A 15,799-nucleotide genomic window follows, 5' to 3' on the forward strand; every position below is an offset into this window, starting at 1 on the left:
AATATATATAAAAAATGTTCTCTTAAACTTTATGATTCCGTTTTAGTGGTCCAAAGATCAAAGAACTTAAGCTTCAAAGTATGAATATTTTGATTCATACATTTTTTGACCTACCATAAACACTTATTTTCAACATTATTTGTTGATGTGTTAAAACTACTGAAATAGAGAGATGTATTTATAATTTTGTTATTAAAATAATGCACTAACATTATTATTTATTACATAATATATAATATATATTTCCATTATAGCTAAGTCAATTTATTTGTCTATATTGATAGATGAACAAATGAATTTTATGATATATAAATATTATTAAAAAATTTCATAGAGAAATTTTCGAAAAGTAGTGACCAACAACAACAAGAATTCATTTAATATTATTTTAATTAATTGAATTTTTGACTGACCATATAAGCTGTTTCAAGTATTGTCAAATGCCTATCATCAGTGGTTTTGGTAATAATTCCTGTATTTAATTATTCGTAAATAATTTTTTGAGACTGCAAATACCAAGGGTTGAACTCGTGCCCTGTCAAATTTGAAGCTCAGAGTCAGCGCACCTTAACCAACTGACCCAAAGCCGTACTTGACTTTAATGTTCGCACATTTTTCTGGAGTTTTGTTGATTTCCTGTGAAACTTTTTTTTTTATTAACTAATTTACTTGCTGTGTTTATATTAGAACGACATCATAAACCAGCTGTAGAATAATTGAATTAATTAATTATATTTTTATTTTTAATTATTATATATTATTATATATATTCTTTCTTATCTAAAGCACATAATCTAGGAACGAAAAAATGCGAAAGTTATGCTAATGTTACTCCACGATTCGCACGGTGAGACCAATATTTTATGAATATAAGTTGTAATTTATTGTCATTTTTAAGACGGAAGTGACTATTATATTTAATAGAAACTGGTTATTTCATGGTTTTATAATTGAATTTATGCTGATATTTATATGTATATATATTTTTTTATTATTATTCTACAAACTACAAATAATTATTAATATTTAATTAATATAGAAAGCATTATTTGCAACTATTTGTTACAAATCTTTAATCTTATGGTTTTGATATGTTTTCTAGTGTCAATATCAATATTTTACTTCTACTATTTAAACTTTTCAGAAATGAGTTCGTAGTTATTTCGTAGGATATAGAATATACATATTTTTTAAATAATGTTTTTTATATATTTTATTTTCGGCTACAAGTCATGTTTTTTAAATTAGGCATTTGTTTAATATTTCTTTATAATATAGTCTACATTTCAACTCTCAAGGAGTGGTAACCTGAAAAAAAGCTATAAAATTTGACCTCAAACCGAATATAAAATAAATAACAAAACATTAATATGACCAGGATCGAAAAGAAATTCAAAATAAAATATTTTTTAAATATATTTTTCATAGTTTTATATTTTTAATTCGAATATTATTCTAGATGTGATAAACATTTTATTTTAAAACTAAGAACCTCAAAGATAATACTTTACCCTGCCATCAGCTCAACCCGTTATCCGTTTGTTAACGTACCTTTTGATTTAAAGGAAATAGACAGAAGTCCCTTTTGTACTCTGTTGAATACTAAGTATCTTTCTATAAAGATGTGATTTTACTTTTATTTTGCATTTTACCTGTAAGAAATCATTATTGTTTCTATTTATAAGCAACAAAGAACGAGTGTATTTAGGAAAAAGTAGAAAATGCTAAGGCATTGCAGTACACAAAGAAATCCCGAAGTAATTTACGTCGATATAAAAGATACAATCTCCACTATGCTCGTATATGATTGTGTATTTCAAAAATAGTTGCTTTTTCTTTAACTTAACAAAAAATTTATTACGCATTTCTTTTGCATATTAATAACAGTTTTTTTTACTATAGATACGAGTATCTTTGACTCATTGTGCGTTTATAAGAAACGTAACATTAAATAAATGGAAACGACGTCACACCAAGCAATCCTTTGTACAAATTCTATTCCACTTCAGTGTTTATTACTTCAGTAATTCAATAAAATTTAAGATATTTAAATTTCAACTAATATTTAGTTAAAAATTCTGTTTGAAGTCAAACTTTTATAAATAAAAATAAAAAAAAAAAAAAATAAAAATAATAAAAAATCTTACTGTCTTCATAAATCGGTTAATGTATTTTAACACTAAACCAAATCCTTTAGTGAAGACATTATTTAAAAAAACAAAAACATTATACTCTTTATATTATAATTTTAATTATAATACTAAAAATAGTTAATCGACTTTTTAAAAGATTTTTAATTCAATGAAGTATGTGATAATTAATTCGATAAATAATATCTTTCTACTCACATTCATTTGGTAGTACGTCTCATTGCGTTGAAATAACAATCATTAAAATAGCATTTTTATTTTCTTTTTAAGAGAATTTTTTTATATTTTTTTATTTATTAGCAGTTAACTAATTAAATTAGCTAGCTAATAGAGCTTATATTAAAAGCTTGATGAAATATTATCAACTAATAATACATAATTTTATCTCATTAAAAAACAAAACATGTATTTATCTGAGGACGAAGTCCAACTAGCTGGCTGTGGATAAAGAGTATTAAATACATAAATAAATTTTATTTTTAATTTTTTATTATTTTATTCAATTGCGCTTAGGTACCATAAAACAAAAACTAATTAGCTATATTTTTACATCAAGGACTTTAAATGGTCAATATTAATCCTTATCTACAATATTATAGTATAATGGTTAATATGTAATTTAATTAGTAAATGAAGCTTCTTTATTGAAGTGACTTCAAGTCTTTTTTGTTATGTGCTTCAGCCTGAAGCGTGATTATTTCTGGAACTGTCGAAACATGCAAGTCATGTTGAAGGCCGCTGTTACGGACATACCACGTAGCATTGGTAATTGTTCTTAGCATATTGTTTTTATATTGCTGGCTTTCATTTCGATCAGATGTGCAACCCCAGAGTTGAGATCTGTAGGCCTTAAGTGGACGTAATACCAAAGCTTGTTTTTGATTGACTAAATAAATAAATAAATATAGTTATCAGGGTATAGAGTTGTTGACGTCAGAAATATTTTTCAACTAATATAGAAAAATGATATATCTATTGTATAAACACGAATTCATTTAAAATTCAAAAACTACTGTTTAAATTTCGTGCTCTTAAAAATATAAGTTAATTATATAACTTAATTATAATTTAACTCAAAAGTTTAGATTGTAATATCATTGTTACATTGTAACGTAACATATGCAGCCAAATTTAAATTAACTGATTTTATCTTTCAATATAATTTCTGTGAACTACAAAACATGTATTCCCACGATTCTCCAATTTTTAGATTTCATCTTCATAACGGCAGCTAATTCCTCTTCGATGAAAACCGTTTTTTTTTGTATTGTGGGAAAATCTAGAAGTCAGATAGTACTAAATCTGGCGATTGTTGCAATAAATCCATGGCAGGTGCTTTAGATTTTAGTACAAATAAAAAAACTTGTTTACAGTTCTATGATTATAGAAAATAATTTTGAAAACAATTTGTTGTCTTATTTATTGTGCATAATTTTACTCTTAGATAAGGTTAAGGTTAGATTTAGATTAGATTTAGATTTAGATTAGACTTAGTTGGATTGGCAATAAAACAATAAAGAAACTTTGTTTTTTCTCTTGGAGTTGTGTCAAAAATTTTACTCTCAAAATATGTCTAAAGAGTTTCAGACTAAATAAATCAAAAATTTTGTATTGGTTGGGATATTTGTATGGATTGGTTATCACTGATTCTGCAATAAATAGTGTTTTCTTTTTATTAACAGTTCCTTAAACAAAGAACTTTAAATAGTGGGCGTATTATCGAGTCATGTAATTGATATAACTCTCTATACTTTGTTAGATTTTACAATTCTGTTTTAAAACTAACAGTGCTGGGCATAAGTGAATCATAATAAAATGAAATAACGAAACGATTTTTAAATGAAGTGGATTTACAGCTGTTTTCATTTTATAATAATAGTTTTATATAAGAACTTACAAAGAAAAACTGATTACTTACAAAGAAAAAAAGTATTACTGATAAAAAAAATAGTACAACTTAATTAGGTATATTTGTTTTGTGAAAAAAAAAATAATTAGAAAGATTGATTTGTCATATGGTGTGCATCATAATAGACTTTTTTAATCAGAAAAGAAATTCAATCAAACATAATTGATTTTAAATTTTAATATAAAAAATATACCTGGCTATTAAAAATAAAAAAATAAAATATATATTATAACAGGTATATTACTATTTTCATCTGTATAAACTCTAGATTAGGTAAATATTTGTTAAATATTAGTTTTATAATATTAAAACATTAATCAATTAAAAGTACACTGAATATGATAAAACTCCAGCTCGATGCTTATAAAAAAATGAAAAACTACTCTTATAATATAAAAAAAATTAGAATTAAACAAAATAAAAATAAAATGCGTTAGTTGTGCCAAATAAATAAAATAATTAATACAAAAATTTCACAACTCATATTAAGAATTGATTCATTAATTTTTAGTAAATTATTTAAGACATGTCCTAACCCTAAATATTTTTTTGGAATTAATTCAGACCTTTTTTGTATATATATTTTTTGTTAAAGTTCAGGTTATGTATAAATTAATACTATATATTTTAATACTTAATAGGTAAATTTAAAAGTTCAAGAAAATATCGTTTTCCATTTAAACATTATATTTGCGTTATTAATATATATCAGCTTAAATCTAAAAATAAATTATCTATTAAATTAAACCATTTTAAAAAACCCCTTACTTTTAACTTTTATATATATGTATATATATACTTAAATGCATTGTAATTATCAAATATCAAGTTAATACTTCAATTAATGTTAGAGTTCAATTATCTAGATTCACACTGGTTTGAATCTACAGCTTAGAAATAAGCAGAATAAGTAGAAAACTATAATATACAAGTGAATCAATTGTGTTAGTTAATTTAGTTAATAAATTAAAACAATTTGTTTATATCAACTTAACAATTAATAACAATTAATTACAAATAGTTTAAATTCTTTCAACATTAATAATTTATTTAAATCATTGTTTTATTACTTTTAGAAGTATTTTATTATAAAACTGTATTCTGAAATTCAATACATATTATAATAATATTGTTATAGTATTATAAATATCATAATTATACTATATAATATACATAATAATATTTGAATAAATAATATATAATAATATATTATAATACTATTATATATATTATATTATAATAATATATATATAATATCTACATTAAAAGCAATTTTGGGCCATGTTTAAATAGACTTTAAAATATAGCCTCATAGTTAGTAAATTAGTAAATTACAATGCTCGACTATCCTTGCATACATATGCATATAATCGTAAGCAAGAATGTTCGTACAGTTTCTTTACAACTTATTGTAAATTTTTATATGTATTTGTTAATATACATCCCGTTTAATAAGAATGTATTACTTTTTTGTTTAAAAGCCTTGTCAAAACTTATTTTAAGTCAAACGTTAAATAATATTTACATAGACTTCCTGAGACAAGAAACGGGGCCTCCGAGATTCTAGTAGTAAATTAATTTATTTTTGTATAAAAACATCGTAATAATGTGATTAATCGCTATCAAATAATGATAAAATTAGTAAATATCTACTATTAAAAAAAAAAACTGCTGCTTCTGGTGAATATTTAAGTTGTTATAATTTTTAATAATAAATAACTTGAATTAATGCTAAAACCTGTCAATAAAGAAAATTTTTTATTCGATTAAATGAATGAAATTCAAAATATTATATTCAAAGAAAGGCAAATCTTAATAATTGTAAAAAAATGTTGATTGTTAGATTGAATATCAAGTATTCACTTTTTTAAACCATTAATCTTTATTTCTATAAATTAATTAACTTAAGGTGTTCAATAAGGAAAAATAACTTGTAAGAAATTCTGCGCACTTAGCTGAGATGTTTAAATGCAATCAGTCTGGACCTGATATGCTTCGATAGCCATTCCTTTCAGGCTGTCCTAATGGCAGTAATTTGATAAATCATTCTTTACAGCTTTTCTTAACGGTGGTAATTCGATAAGAGACTTACATAAATCAAAACTACAGCTTCTAGTCTGAAAGTTCAGAAATTTAACAATAATAGGTTGCTTTAAATTTTTTTTTAATATATTTAATAAAAGTTATACTAAATTTTTAAAATTTTTCATTTTTTGCCAAAGAAACTGGTTTTTTTAAAGTTTTGTTTTAACGCATTATAGCCTGTAAAAAACCTTTCTATGGCTGTTAATAGCTCAATGAGTTCTGGTGTGTTCACAGAAATTTTTTTCTGTTACCTCAGTCAAAATTCTTGCACGAAATGCAAGAATGGTATACTTAAATTGCAAGAGTGCGAGAACACTTTTATGCGAAAAATAATCATCCATATTTGGATAAAGTTTTCATAATTTTATTACGCGTATTTACTATGTCGTGCAAAGTCATTGCAAGGTGTACGAAATGCAAGAATGGTATACTTAAATTGCAAGAGTACGAGAACACCTCTGTTGCAAAATTGCAACAACAAAATGAAACAGCTGTTTTTGCAGCTTACCACAATCACATGAAAAACAACAGATATCAAAACAGCTGTTTTTTTCCTTTATGTTTCGTTGCAAGCATATATACATGGGTTTAGGCATAGCAAGATTACAAGTAATTGTAAGAAACTTTGTGCGTGTATTTTGTTGTTGTCCATGGCAAGCTCGCGCAATTTGTGCATTTCTTACATCTTGCAATGAATTTGTAAGACAGTGTGAATACTAAGCATATAGTGCCTTAAAAGACACTTCTATTTGACATATATCACTGATACAGTAGAGTTGATTCAAAACTACAAAATGAATGTATAACAGATAAAAACATATAACATATCTACTGCTACAAATTCTATATATTATATAATTATCCAAGTTTTTTCGTTTTCAAATGTTCATTGTTTTTATAAAAAGTTATTAAAAATTAATTTTCTATATATTAAATTTCAGTACACGTGAGTGGTCAGTGCTTGTTTTATAAAATTGGATGAAAACCGTAAATTCGTGTAATAGAAAAGCATTTTTTGCAACAAGGGAATGAAGCACCTTAAATGCACACCACGTACATGCAATCTGCAACTATAAAAATATTCAATTAAAAATATCAATAAGATTTAAGTATAAAAATCTATATACAAAAAGTATTACAAAAGTGCAGTATCGTATCTACACTGTTACTGTGCATTGATCATTTCGAAGACGCTGCCGATATTGTCATCAGCATGGAACGCACAACTTGTTTGAAGCAGTCCAAAGATGTTGAGTTTCAAGACGTCTTTTACACAGTAACCGACCGTAAATATTTTCGTAAGTGTTATAAATATTGTTATATAATATATATATAAAATATTTCCCAAAAAAAAATTAAAATAAGAAACGAAATAAATGAACAGCAACAGGCATTAGTGCATAAGCCCACTAATTGTGCTCAAGCTAGGCTTGCCAAAATGGCTAATGAAAAGTTTAGTTTAATTGCAGAAAAGTTAAGTCGTTAGTTGCTTTAATTGCATAAAACGTGGTAGATTGTATAATGAAGTAACCGGCTTACAATGCCCATAAAATGAAGTCCAAAAAAATGTATATACAATTTATACCATTTTTTGGAACTTAAACTAAAAAATATCTACAAATGTAAGATTTTATATTCCTGTACGCTATTTTTTGCACAGGAATATTTAATACATGTATTTAATTTAAAATTAAATACATTTAATTAGCATTTAATTAAACTTATAAAAATATATGTACTTTACTTTAGATTCTGATTTGTGTTTAATTGAGCTTGTTTACATGCATCTGTGTATAATTATAAAAATATATAATTTATTGTATGACTTAACAGGTAAGGCAGTTTTATAACATAAGTTTTTTTTATAAACCAAATTAATTAGTTTTTATATTATAATACATATAATATTATATAATAATATTATACTCGTATAGTAGTACATATAACAAGAGTTCGATTCCTGGTACTTGCACTCTCATAAAATTAATTACGAATAATTAAATACAAGAATTATTTCCAAGACCACTGATGATTGATATTTGGCAATACTCGAAACAGCTGTATGGTCAGCCAAAAATTCAATTAGTTAAAATAATATAAAATGAATGTTTGTTGTTGTAGTTTAGTGCTGTTCTAAAAAACATCTTTATTTTTTATAATTATATTATATTTAATTGATTTTTTAACGTCCGTTTTGACGTAAGAAACTAAATTCTCAATATAAACTATTGATTTCAATAGAGTTGTGTTTCGAACAATATTAAATTACAACAATAATTTTTTCATTATTTTATTAATTTATTGAATTTTTGGCTGACCATACAACTTTTTCGAGTATGCCAAGTACCCATCATCAGCGGTCTTTGAAATCATTTCTTAATTCATTAAATTAATATAAAAAAGATTTTTTGTAGTTCACTACTGTCATATTAACGCTAAAATCAAATTGATTATATGATTTATATATTTTGTTTTTTATTTAAGAATAGTTCATAATTTTTTTTCTTGTTAAGTGTAAGTTATTTGAATTTATTAAGTAATTTGTTATAAATCACACTAAGACTAGAATTTGACGTCAGAGTTACTAATCTTCTGATTAAAATATACTACTTATAAGTATATTAGACTTTTTTCGAGTTTTATAAATTGTATATTTTAGTTATTTGCCCCTTAATAAATTTTATTGTATATACTATGTTAGACTCAAAGGCGAATGTGCTTATTGAGCAAAAAAAAAAAACAGCCATAACTTGTTCTGAATAATTTGAAATGACCACACAGCGAAATTCGTGTTATAGCTCTTGTAAAACCAACACAACGCGTTGTGGTAATTAATAAATGCCACAATACGTTTTGGGTGATATGTAATATAACCATGAATCGATGAATTAAACGGGACTAAAAGAAAATTATGGTTTTACAAAAACCAACTATAATAAATTGAAAACTTATTTTATAATAATATATATAATATATTATATATAATATAATATATAATATATTATTAATATATATATAATAAATTGAAATTTATTTTATTGTAAAAATTTTTTATATTTAGATTGTACAAAAAAAAATATTAAACCGAGTAGAATTCAGTCATTTTACTATTTTCATATCTATAGTAGTTGTTCAAGAATTCAATAACAGCAGAGTATAATACAGAACCCAATTTTGCTATCCTACTTACATATAAAAAGCTTCTTTATAAAAATATGATTGCTTCATGGTTCTAGAAATGTCTTGTATTTCTCAATTCCCACAAATCATTATGGCTGTTTTTATAAAAGCCATACGAAAATTTCGCATTATAGATGATTTCAACTACCACAACGCGTGATCCTAGCTTTTGATTCTAGCATTTAAACTATTAACCGTAAAAATGTTAACTGCTTTTTCATATAAAATCGTGTAAATTGTTTACAGATACTATAATTCTTGATGTAACATTATTTCATGTTTCATATTAATATAAATAATCTAAACCTCATTTCGGTTTTATTGCTTATATTGAGTCATAAAATTTTATTACATTTTTTATATATTAAATATACCTAAGGTTAATATATTCTTCATATGGTCAATGAGCCTGACCTAGTCTTATTCTCTCTTGATATGCATATAGTCGTATATGTAACTATCACTAAGGTTGATAAACCTTAGCCTACATGTATTCGCTTAAAGTTAAATGTTTATAAATTTTTGGATTAACCATACAGCTGTCTCGGATATTACCAAATATTCATTATCAGTGGTCTTTAGAAAAATCTGTTGGTTTAATTGTCTGTATATAGTTTACAGAGTGCAAGTGTCAGAAATCCTTAATTCAAATTTAAAGTTTTATCAATTTTTGTTGTGTATTCATATAAAATCACTACACTTGCTGTGTTATTTATTAGAAATAACGCATAAACCACAGCTATAACAATTAATTTATTTAACATCGCTTTCATTTTGCAAAAGTGTTTAAAGAGTTTTTCATATAGTCGAAGTGAATTGTCGAATGTTACTAGTCAAAGAAGAATTAAACATTTTTGTTCAATCTCTTAGTCCAATTTCTAACCAATAAATTTATTTTAATTTTAAATAAACAGAATTCTCAGGATGATCATACAGTTATTTCGGATAATGCCAAGTATATGTCATCAGCAGTTTTGAACTATTATAATAATTTGATTATTATATGAATATGAATGCTTATGTCTATCAAAATTTTTATTCTGACTCACATAGGTTTTTACAATTAAAATTTTCAGCATTAATAGTTGAGTAACTTAAGTTTTCTTGAAACAATTACAAAACTATTGTTGTATATAGGTATTGTACCCCAGTAAAATAATTATATGTGCAGTACTTAAAATCTAATTTAAACTCCAACAAATTTTGTTAGTGTGAATTTAGTTTATTATTTGTTTTTATGTTTAGTAGTCTAATTAAAATAATAAAAAAATTTTATTCAAATTAATTTTTTTTAAGTGAAAAATTAACTTTATTTTAAATCTTCATAGAAAATATTTATATGTGCAATTCACATTTTTTGCTAAAAACAATTAATTATTTTATGTGATTCAATTTTTTTTGTTTTTCAATAAGAGAATGTGTTTCCATTATTTATTTTTATTAACTGTATCCTATGTGGCATTGAATCTACCAATTTTTTTAATAGTAGGAGGTCAATTTTGGCCCATTCGTCCAGTATGTCCTTTTTCAGCTCTTTAACAGTATCGTATTGCTTCGAATAAGCATAAATATTGGCACTAAGAATACCCCAAAGATCCTCTATTGGATTTATGTCAGAACTCATAGCCGGTCAATCTAGCAATGGGATGCTTCTCTCTTCAAATAATTTCTTTGTAGCACAAGAAACATGTATTGGAGCATTATCCTGTTGGAAAGTCCAATTATCTCCATTAATATTTTCAGCAAAATTTATCAGTTCGCTATCCAACAGATTTATGTATATTTCCGAATTCATTTTTGATGGTACGAAGCATATATTAGACTTTCCCTTCGAGCTAAAGGCAGCCCATACCATTAGTGAACCACTACCATGGTTGCGTTTGTTGCAATTCTGATGTGGAAGACAAATATCTCTCCAATATTTATGTTGACCATCTGGACCATCTAGATTAAACTTTTTTTCATCACTGAAAACAACTGTTTCGAATTCCTCGTCCCAAAACTTATATTTGTCATGAAAAGCTAAACGAGCATTTTTATGTCGTTTGTGTAAGGCGCGGTTTGGGGACTTTCGACTCATATTTTAGCTTTAAGTCTTTTTTCATAATTTGTTGCACGCGTTGCCTAGTGATAGACAAATCTAATTCATATCTTATTTGTCTGCAACTTATCTTCTCATTGGTAGCAAGAAGCTGAATATGCCGTTTTCTTCGGTTGTTAATAGTTGGTAAGCGGCCACCTCGCTTATAACACCATATTTTTCGAGATTTTTTAAAAAGTTTATTATAGTATTCAGGTGTCTATAACCAGCAGCAGATATTTCCCCACTTTTCATCCCAGAAAAACTCATTCCAATAATCTTTCCGCACTCTTCACTTGATAATTCCGTCCCATGCGGCATTTTTTATCTAAATTAATTAAAATAATAAATATTTATTAATAAATAATAAGTATTTTACTTACCAATTATTCTTTACTCTTCAATACTTTAAAAAAAAAACTTTATAATACACTTCACAACTTTATTTCCATTTACTGTTGACACTTCGAGAAGCAAAACAATTTTGCACATATAATTATTTTCTATGAAATTTGCTACCTATTGTTATTAATTATGATAACGGTACCACAAATAGTATACAAAAAAAACTCCATATATGGTCAGAGAAGTTAAACTCAACTACAGAATCAACTGTATATAAAAAAAATTAGTACCATTATTCTAAGAAGAGAATAACGAAAAACAAATTTTGCACATATAATTATTTTACAGGGGTACGTTCCTCTTAATCAAAGCATAAGCCTCTTTATAAATTTCCATTGGATAAACACTATCATGTTCTATTAATTACTACTTTAATTTCTTATAATTAGCTTGTTTGAAAGTAAATAATTAATACTACAACTCATATATTCAATCTTAAGTATGAGTAACGATGTTATAATATTTGTTATATAATATCGAAGATTTTTACACGTTTTTTAATTGGTTTCCAAATAATTAATTCAAATCAGATAATTATATAGAATTAAAATCGTAATTCAAGTAAATAATTTTGAAGTGCATAAAGTATGAACACTGATGTTAAGAATTAGTTTAAATTGCTAATAAATTTAACGTAATTATACACAAAAACCTACCTATGAGATAAACTATTAAAATTCAAAACTAGCATTTTATTTAAATATATTTGAATAATTAATAGTTTGTTAAAATAAAAGTCTTATTTTATAATATTCATTTACTAATTTTTTTACAAGTAAATTAAGTGATTAGTGGAACTGTCATACAAAAAAAGCAAGCACTAGCTGGTAAAGGCATCGGCTCCATATATACTGGTCATTATTTTTCTAATGTAATATCTAATATGTGAAAAAAAGGTACTAAGGTTCCGTAAAGATGACCATCGACAATAAGGTATAAGGAATTATATAATGATACCAATATAAATGATACCAATATTTGTGTTTCGTTATATTCACTAATTACAAACCTAATTACAAAACTAATTACAAAACACCGTTAAGTAATAAAAATAAACAATATATAGTTCCTTATATCCTCTGAATATGTAATATATAACATATTTAGAAAAATATTTATTTATATATATATAAAATAGGTTTTTCGAACAGCAGTGAACTACAACAACAAAAATTATTTTATTTTAATTAATTGAATTTTTAGCTGACCATACAACTGTTTCGAGTATTGCCAAATACCCATCATCAGTGATCTTAGAAATAATTTTTGTATTTAATTATTCGCAAATAATTTTTTTTGAGACTGCTAGTACCAGAACTCATCCTGCTCCAACTCGTCTGTTTCAGATCTGATAAGACTAGTTCCATAAAAATTCTTATTGTAGTGACTTCTTTTAGTGCATAAGTAGGTGAATGGTGTATACTTCTTCAGTATAGTAAAAATATTTTAATAATGTTCCAAGGAAGTCTGTTAAAATTATGGTTTAAGAATAAAAAAATCAGGACATTGGGGACTGTGTACTTTATTTCAAAAGAAAGTGTTTACAAAGTATTCGTCCCAGAAGTGCGAACGGCGACTGGAAAATATTATATGGTAGTCGTAAAATGATTGTGGGCTAGAATTCAATAAATTCAACTGAAATATGACGATATACTTTTTTTTGTAAGGTAGCTATTCCCCAAACTGAAATTAATAATAAAGTGAAATTATTTTGAAAGAAGCTAGTTTTGTTTAAAATATGCTATATTTATCAAAGATGTAGTAAGTTGATAGATTTAACCATTCGATGTTGTTAATATATATTTAAATTAAGTTCAAAAATAGATTTTACAATCGAATGATCGAGTGATTTTTACAATAGATCAAATGTTTTGAATATATTTGCTCTTTAAATTATGACAAATATAGATAAAATTAATATTAACAATCAATACAATAATATTCTACTATTATAGTTGTTGAGAACTATTTATTAAAAAATAACAACAGAATAAACAATTCTTCACTTTTGACGTTTTATTTGTTTATTCTGTCTGGAAAGATATAATTTTAGTTACTTATTAGCATCGTAACGTCATTTAAATCAGTTGATCGCATATATCATTTTAGTAATTTCTTTTTATAAATTTGCATATTAATACTTAAATTTTTAAAATTGCAAATTTTTTTATTAAAAAACAATTTCTAACGAAAAATAAAATTTATGCGCAATCATCTTTTTTCGATATAATTACTATTATCAAATGTTAATCATCACATCAATTAAATAATAATTAATTATAAAAAAAAGAATTTTTGGAAAAATATTAAACAAAACTTGTATTTTTTATACACACATTAATTTTCGTAAAACCGGAATAAATTTTTAGCAAAATGATTTAATTATTAATATGTATAATTTAATACTGTCAGAAATTCGCAAAGTTGACTACCCTAATATATCTACAAATTAAAAATTTTTGAAGGTTATAGCTAATAACAATTAAATCCTGTTTAGTATATGAGTTCATATTGCGTAGTATATTATTTTGTTTTAAATTAAAATAAAAATTCCAGTCAATTAAAATTTTTTTAATAAATGAAGATGTTAAACCACCCAAAAATTTTATAAATTTTTTATATAAATTAAGATACTTATTTAAATTTTGAATGTAAATATCTGTTAGTGTGCAAAATATTGCCCACTTTATATTCATGAAGTGTTAAAAAAATTTATTGGTTCTTATAAAATTAAAACATCATCATCTCCTTTAGCTCTACAACTTGAAACGAGTTTTTTGTTTTTTCATTACTTCCATAAACCGAGACCCCAGTAGAGTCCTTATATTATCCTGCTTGTCGTGTATAATCTAAAGTTATTATTAATAAATGGTTGCCCTTGATTTTTAAAAAATAGCCAATCCTTATTCATCTCTGAGCTTTAATAAACTAAAGAAGTACTTTCCATTTTCGTCACATTTTCTTCCAAACTGCTTTCAAGAAAAAAAATATTCAAATGATAAGAACTCATTCTTCCGAATCAATCGTTGCTCACACTTTGAATTTATACACAGCATTCGTCTAACAATTATTTTGTATATCTTTAGCATCCACATTCTTGACAATAGGTTATAATTATATATTATAGATTATAAAATATTATATTATTAGATTATAAAAAAATTTTAGATGAGCAGAAATATTTTATTCACTACAAACAAGTGGTTCTGGATGCATTCTCTTATATTGTTATGATTTATTCTAAGTAGGCATCCCATTGACTTTTGTCATGAAATTAAGAATTAGTCAATAGTAAAGTGGAACTCTCTTTACTATTTTTGTATAAGTACTTTTTCTCTATGAATTTATTATAGTAATCATGAAAATTCGGATCAGTTAACAGGCTTCTAAATCAGATAGTATTTTTCGAATTTTGACTGAAATCTCTGAAACGCAAAATCAAATTCATTGCATTTTTCTGAGTATTGCTTCAGTTTCAGCACATAATCGATTACAGATCCATTGAGCTAAAATTTATTAAGTCGAGTTAGCAGGCTTCTAAATCAGATAGTATTTTTCGAATTCCTTTTTCTTGTTTAGATTAATAATAAACTACTGCTGTTTGTTATTCTGAGCCGGCTTTCCACTGAACAGGTGAGATACTTAACAATCCACAGAGTTGATCACAATATTAATATCCATCAAAGTAGGTGATAGTAAGAATGGGGTAGAATAGGTTAAATGAAATTGAACACTTCATACTTTCAGTACACCTATAGAGAGGGCTTACTTAAAATTTCTTAAAACCATATCAATAGGCAAATTTTTTAATATAATAGCCATTCTCATCATACTGCAACACTCAATCTAAATACAATAATTTATTTACATATTTTAGTTGATTGATTAATTTTTTTAGTACGTGCATGTCGTAGAGGGTTGAATGAAATGTTTAAAGATACGAGTAATCAACAAAGCTGATTTATCTAGGAAATACGTGTAATCATTACG

General features: G+C 25.2%; 1 protein-coding gene across 2 annotated transcripts in view; it reads left to right on the forward strand.

Annotated features, from left to right (window-relative positions):
• The window catches only part of LOC119669820 (ATP-binding cassette sub-family G member 1), a 42,113-nt gene that overhangs the window by 3,659 nt on the left and 22,655 nt on the right, over window positions 1-15,799 (forward strand). The window contains exon 2 of one of the 2 annotated variants that reach the window (XM_038079847.1): window positions 7,086-7,442. In XM_038079847.1, the coding sequence (XP_037935775.1) occupies window positions 7,358-7,442 (85 nt within the window). In that variant the 5' untranslated portion in view covers window positions 7,086-7,357. Of the gene's footprint in view, window positions 1-7,085; window positions 7,443-15,799 lie in introns of those variants that run through there. The other variant, XM_038079848.1, reaches the window with a different exon arrangement.

This window comes from Teleopsis dalmanni, chromosome 1 (assembly GCF_002237135.1).
Source record: "Teleopsis dalmanni isolate 2A chromosome 1, ASM223713v2, whole genome shotgun sequence".
Taxonomy (NCBI): domain Eukaryota; kingdom Metazoa; phylum Arthropoda; class Insecta; order Diptera; family Diopsidae; genus Teleopsis; species Teleopsis dalmanni.